The sequence below is a fragment of the Bombina bombina genome, chromosome 9 (genome assembly GCF_027579735.1).
Source record: "Bombina bombina isolate aBomBom1 chromosome 9, aBomBom1.pri, whole genome shotgun sequence".
Lineage (NCBI taxonomy): Eukaryota > Metazoa > Chordata > Amphibia > Anura > Bombinatoridae > Bombina > Bombina bombina.
In genome coordinates, this window is record NC_069507.1 from 127,215,970 (window position 1) to 127,222,687 (window position 6,718).

At 38.9% G+C, this 6,718-nt stretch overlaps 1 protein-coding gene across 1 annotated transcript in view; it reads left to right on the forward strand.

The window, feature by feature from the left end:
- The window catches only part of LOC128640448 (zinc finger CCCH domain-containing protein 13-like), a gene marked incomplete at its 3' end in the record, with an annotated part of 41,693 nt that overhangs the window by 33,315 nt on the left and 1,660 nt on the right, over positions 1-6,718 (forward strand). Inside the window, 5 exon segments of the mRNA XM_053692927.1 lie at positions 1,616-1,754; positions 1,840-1,918; positions 2,053-2,099; positions 2,206-2,384; positions 6,545-6,651. Coding sequence (XP_053548902.1) covers positions 1,616-1,754; positions 1,840-1,918; positions 2,053-2,099; positions 2,206-2,384; positions 6,545-6,651 — 551 coding nt within the window.

Below are 6,718 nucleotides of genomic sequence, written 5' to 3' on the forward strand. Positions count from 1 at the left end.
TGATGATTAGCGTTAGATATCATGGTATTTAACGTGTCTTGGCAGTCTTCCAAGCATTCTATTCTTGCCCCAAGTTATCCAATATTCTTTCTTAGGGAAGACATCTCCGTTTTAATGAAGGATTTTAAATCTGCTAGGTCAGATTTTGAGGGGAGCTGTGAGATGGTCTTCTGTATCAAGTTAAGCTGCTGTGAATGTGTTGCAGTGTCCTGATCTTGTGCCGCAGGTGTATCTGCCAGTTGGATGTCCCTAGCGTTATCAAGTGTATCATTTTCTTGTTTATGAAAAAATGAAGACATGGTAGTAGTGGCAGAGGTGCAAGATTTCTTGTCTGCTTTCAGTTTCTGTTTAGATGCCATTGGTGTAATAAAAATGTCTCTTTTCTTTCTGGGTAAATGGCTTCCACTAATATTTAATCAGATTATAAAGCTGGCAAAGCGTCTGTATAGTAATTGTTCAGGCTAATTTGGGAACCCTCTCCACCCGCAGCCCGGGACTGTGTTTAAGGTTGGCCTTGAAGTAGTGTGTAGGCCTGCAAAATCTTCCTCCCGGTTCGCCAAGACTTCCCGTGAGTACAAGCCCAGGCCTTACGGCGGTATTTACCTTGGAGTTGGTGTTGGTTGCCCTGAGTGAGTCTGCGGCTATAAAAGAACTCCAGTTGGGACTAGCGGGTCTACTCGCAGCCGGGTAAATGCGTGTGCACCGCTAATGAACGGTGAAGAAGGCGCCACGTGGGTGTCGTAATGGCGTGCGGCTGCTAACGGAGGTCCGTCGGTGTTCTGTTTCTGGCCCATTCACCCTGTACCAGTCACTTCGCTGCACAGACTCCACTTAAACGGAGTGGGTCACAGGGCCATGCGGTTCTTCTGGGGGACCAAGAACTTTCAGTTGGATGGTCGCCGAAGCAGCTTTCTGGTGCCAGAGTTCTTCTCCTCCCCGTAGGGCAGATTCGAGGTGCGGTGACAGCCCAGTCCTCTCATTCTTTAGTTAGGGATGTGACTGCAGGCTTTTAAACTATTAACTGCCCCTTAAATCACCATGTTAGAGCCAGTGTGTGGGAATATGTTACGGAGCAGTTTCAAAGTGCAGATATGTTATTGCACGGCTACGCTCCGCCCCCTAAAAAATGATATATTTGAATGTTTGTCTATAAGTATTAGGGATACAGTTGGAAATCGGCCGACTGTGTTCAATTAAATCGGTATGCAGAAAGGAGGTCGCCTTTGAGCGCATAGACTGATTGTGTGGGCTCCATACGTGTATTCCTGTATGCTTCCCTATACTGACAATATTCCATAGGCTCTCATAGCTCACGCAGTCCTTTTTTAATTTAGCAGCTAACTACCTGGCTATCATTAAAATAGTGGAAGTGAAATACCCCCTATTGTCTAGTAGTAGCTGTATTTTTAAATGTTTTGTGTATGTTGCATATTTGTTAATAAAGTGTTTCTTTTTATCCATAAGTCTATGTGAATCATGAATGAAAACAATTGGGTTTAGTATCCCTTTAAGCTGTAGATGAAATGTGGATGTGTTTTAAAGTAATTTCTGTCATTGGAAGGCAGATAATATTATTGATTGGTGTTTCTTTCTTTTTTTTTTCATACTCTATCAGAGACGCACTCTCCGCCGTCGTTATGAAGATGATGGTATCTCTGATGAAGATATTGAAGGCAAAAGAACCTTTGATTTGGAAGAGAAATTGCGAACCAACAAATACAATGCCAACTTTATCTCCTATATGGAGGGCAAAGGTCAGACTCCTATTATGGATAGAGGAAAAATAAAGCTAATAACCCCTGTCTACCATTTACTAAACTTTTTTTATTTTTTATAAAGATTTCAACATGAGATACATTCAACAGGGAGGACTCAGGGACCCTCTCATATTTCCTAACTGTGAAGGTCTTGGCATCAAGTAAGTACATTGCATATACAAGTTTTCTTGTTTTCTATGGTTCTGCAGTTTGACACTAACTACTGTATGTTTTCTAACAGTCTTTTCAAATATATGTAGGATTGTCGTCTTATTATTCTTCCCTTTCCTAACAGAATGCCTGACTCAAGCTTTACAGTTAATGATGTGAAGATGTTTGTGGGTAAGTAGATTTTGCCTCTGAAACCTCCATTATATTTGTAGTGTTGCTAATTTGTTACTGAGAAAATTAGGTTATTTTAAGTGTCTTAAACACTGTGTTATTTCAGGGAGCAGGCGCATTGTTGATGTTATGGATGTTGGAACTCAAAGGGGCATTGAGATGACCATGGCTCAGTGGGCAAAATACTATGAGACTCCTGAAGATGAGAGGGAAAAACTTTACAATGTGATCAGCCTGGAGTTCAGCCACACTAGACTAGAGAACCTCGTCCAGAGACCAACTACAGTAAGTGTTGCCTTTTAGCTGGCCTTATCACTGCTTCTAGTTTCTTGTAAATAAAAGTGGATTTCTGTATTAAGATACTGATGGGTGTTAACTTCTTTCGCAAGTCTGTCATATTAAAGCTGTACCTTTATTATTTTTTTTGGAATTGCTCATAATGCTACTTATATTACATCCAGTCTTGAGGCAGTTCCATCTGAAACTTATTTTAATGTAAGCATTTAAAAAAAATAAAAAAAAATATGTAGTTGATGTGTAATTAAAAATGGTTCCATAAATTAAATGCTTTATAAGAAACAATGTGAAAAACACTATTTAATCTTTTTAGTGCAAGGGAGACCCGAATTTGCACAACTGACTTGTATGACGTGCAAGATTTGTACTTAGATACTTGTTTTGCAAACAAATCTTGGAGGTATCCTCCCTTTCTCCCATTTGTTTAGTTCCTAGATTGGATATATTAGATCAAATGTTCAATTCAATATAGGAGGTTAAACACCTAATTAGAGGCAGGCAGCACATTAGTTAAAGGGACATTATACACTAATTTTCATACAACTGCATGTAATAGACACTCCTATAGAAAATAAGATGCACAGATACTGATATAAAATATATTATTCAGATAGAGCATGCAATTTTAAACCACTTTCCAATTTATTTCCATTAAATTTATTTCCATAAAAAAAAAAAAAAAGATTTCTTTTGAGATTAAATATATTGCTAAAACTCCTGGGAAGAACATTTTAGAGCATGTGCAAGAATTCACAGAATAGCGTATATGCATTTGTGATTGGCTGATGGTTGTCGCATGGTACAGGGGGAGTGGAAATAGACATAACTTTAAAAATTGTCAGAAAAAAAATCTACTATTCATTAGAAGTTCAGACTAAGTGCTATTGCATTGTCTTGTAATCTTGTATTTGTTGATTATGCAAATCTACTGTGTTGACTGGTCCTTGTCTTTAACCCATTTGTGCCGGGGTTAACGTGTCTACATCGAACAACTGTTCCGATGTAAACAAATTGAAATCTTGCGATCGTGCACATGATCACGAGATTTAAATGATGAGATCACGTCAGGGGGCGTCCCTATGATGCTAGGCGCGCCCTCTAGACTGCGATCCCATCAGGGAAGCGCCAGTGGCTTCAGGAAAGCCAAGCGGTTAGGACGTTGTATTCCGTCCTTCGACGCTAAAGCCCAGCAAAATTCGGATGAAATACAATGTCCTAACGGCGTTAAAAGGTTAATTGATACCTTGCCACCTTTTCTTGTGTTGTGCAGGGGTTTAGAGGCTACTTTAATGCCTTCCTTTTTTTTTTTTTTACCTGTTGTGTTCTCATTCGAATAACTGTCTGAATACACAAGTAATTAGTGTGCTAAATGCTGACCTATACTAAAAAGTAAAAACTTATTATCATTATACACTGTACGCAGTGATTATTTACACTGACCCTCTCTGCATTGTAAAACGTTTTGTGACTGTCAGAGAACCCTCATATCACACATTTACCATGTTATGGTCGTTGCGCACTTTACACAGTTATTGGGGCTTCTGCTTGTTACTATTTACATTGAAAAAGGCTACTACTTGGGCCGAAACTAGTTTGTGTATTCTATAAGTGATATTGCATGTTTTTTCACCCCTGGCACCTGATGCCGACGACTGCAGATATCGGCCAGAAAACGGGGGTGAATGCATGCGCTTTTTATCTCACTTGATTACTTTGGTTGGTGGCTTTTCATTTATTATATAGAGGTTGTTTCCTCATTTTTACATTTAATTATTAAGTTATTTTTTAATTCCTTACTACTTAGACTAGGAAAGAGTGCTCATTAAAGCCTAAACCTTTATTCTTTACTTATATTGTTAATTTTTTTTTTTAGGTGTAGCACCAAACTGTTACATTTAGCTCAGTCTTTTTTCCAGGGTCACTCGGCCCTAGTGCCAGTACCATTTTCATATTATTGTTCTATATTACATAGTATCATATCTAATGGTTAGTATTGTGTATATGTGTTATGGGTAAAGTCAGAAATCTGGGTAATCCTAGAGTTACCCGGGTAAAATGGACATTACCCAAGCAGTTGTGGGTAAAAGCCCAATGTAATGTAATTCTCCCCCCATCTACACTTTTTTTTTTTTTTTGCCTCTGCCTGGTGGGTTCAAGCAAGGTGCCCCACCGATCCTCTGGCATCCACCCCAAGTGAACCTTGGGGAATGAAGTTTACAAGGGGGGCTTTGCACCCCTTGAACCCCCCAGGCAGAGACAAAAAAAGATAGTGAAGATGTGTGAATTGCTGTGCATTGTATATATGTTTGATACAGTGACTCAATGCACTCTAAGAAGATTTATCATGTTATATCAGGCTTTACCCACTGCCGCTTGGGTAATGTCAGGTTTACCCGGGTAAATAATTTTCCCTATATACAGTGGATATAAAAAGTCTGCACACTCCTGTTAAAATGGCAAGTTTCTGTGATGTAAAAAAATGAGACAAAGATAAATCATTTCAGAACTTTTTCCACCTTTAATTGACCTATAAACTATGCAATTAAATTGAAAAACAAACTGGAATCTTTTAGATGAAGGGAAGTAAAAATAAAATATGGTTGCATAAGTGTGCAAACTAATACTTTGTTGAAGCAACTTTTGATTTTATTACAGCAGTCTTTTTGGGTATGAGTTTATCAGCATGGCACATCTTGACTTGGCAAGATTTGCCCACTCTTCTTTGCAAAAACACTCCAAATCTGTCAGATTGCAAGGGCATCTCCTGTGCTCAGCCCTCTTCAGATCACCCCACAGATGTACAATCGAATTCAGGCCTGGGCTCTGGCTGGGCCATTCCAAAACTTTAATCTTCTTCTGGCGAAGCCATTCCTTTGTTGATTTGGATGTATGCTTTGGGTTGTTGTCATGCTGAAAGATGAAGTTCCTCTTAATTTTCAGCTTTCTAGCAGAAGCCTGAAGGTTTTGTGCCAATATTGACTGGTATTTGGAACTGTTAATTCCCTCTACCTTGACAAAGGCCCCAGTTCCAGCTGAAGAAAAACAGCCCCAAAGCATGATGCTGCCACCACCATTCTTCACTATGAGTATGGTGTTCTTTTGTTGATATGCAGTGTTGTTTTTGCGCCAAACATATCTTTTGGAATTATGGCCAAAAAGTTCAACCTTGGTTTCATCAGACCATAACACCATTTCTCACATACTTTTGGGAGACTTTAGATCTGTTTTTGCTAAATTTAGCTGGGCTTGGATGTTTTTCTTTGTAAGAGAAGGCTTCCCTCTTGCCATCTACCCCAAAGCCCAAACATATGAAGAATACGGGAGATTGTTGTCACATGTACCACTCATCTGGTATTTGCCATATATTCCTGCAGCTCCTTTAATGTTGCTGTAGGCCTCTTGGCAGCCTCCCAGACCAGTTTTCTTCTCGTCTTTCATCAATTTTGGAGGGACATCCAGTTCTTGGTAATGTCACTGTTGCGCCATATTTTCTCCACTTGATGACTGTTTTAACTGTATTCCATGGTTTATCTAATGCCTTCGAAATTCTTTTTGTACCCTTCTCCGGACTGATACCTTTTAACAATGAGATCCCTCTGATGCTTTAGACGCTCTCTGCGGACCATGGCTTTTGTGCAGGACGTGACTAAGAAAATCTCAGGAAAGACCTACTAGAACAGCTGAAATGTATTCAGGGTTAATCAGAGGCACTTTAAATTATGGCAGGTGTGTGATGACTCTTATTTAACATGGTTTTGAATGTGATTGCTTAATTCTGAACACGGCTACATCCCCAGTTATAAGCACACTTATGCAACCACATTATTTTTGTTTTTTTTGTTTACTTCCCTCCAACTTAAAGATTTCAGTTTGTTCTTCAATTGAGTTGTACAGTTTATAGGTCACATTAAAGGTGGAAAAAGTTCTGAAATTATTTATCTTTGTCTAATTTTTTTACATCACAGAAACCTGACATTTTAACAGGGGTGTGTAGACTTTGTATATCCACTGTGTATGTGATGACTTCTTCTAGGCCTTTTTTCAAAGCGCTTTGGGCATTTCTTAAAATAAACTACTGGCATGGCACATAGGTTTGAAATATCTAGTGTATATTGCAGTCTCTTATTTCTATTTTTGTTTTCTATCAGGTGGATCAAATAGATTGGGTTGACAATATATGGCCAAGACATCTTAAGGATAAACAGACTGAATCCACAAATGTCATCCAAGAAATGCAGTATCCCAAGGTGCAGAAGTGAGTGATTTTTCAGACTTGTGAAGTTACCAGAGTAATGTGAATTGGCATATGTAACTGTCTTGTT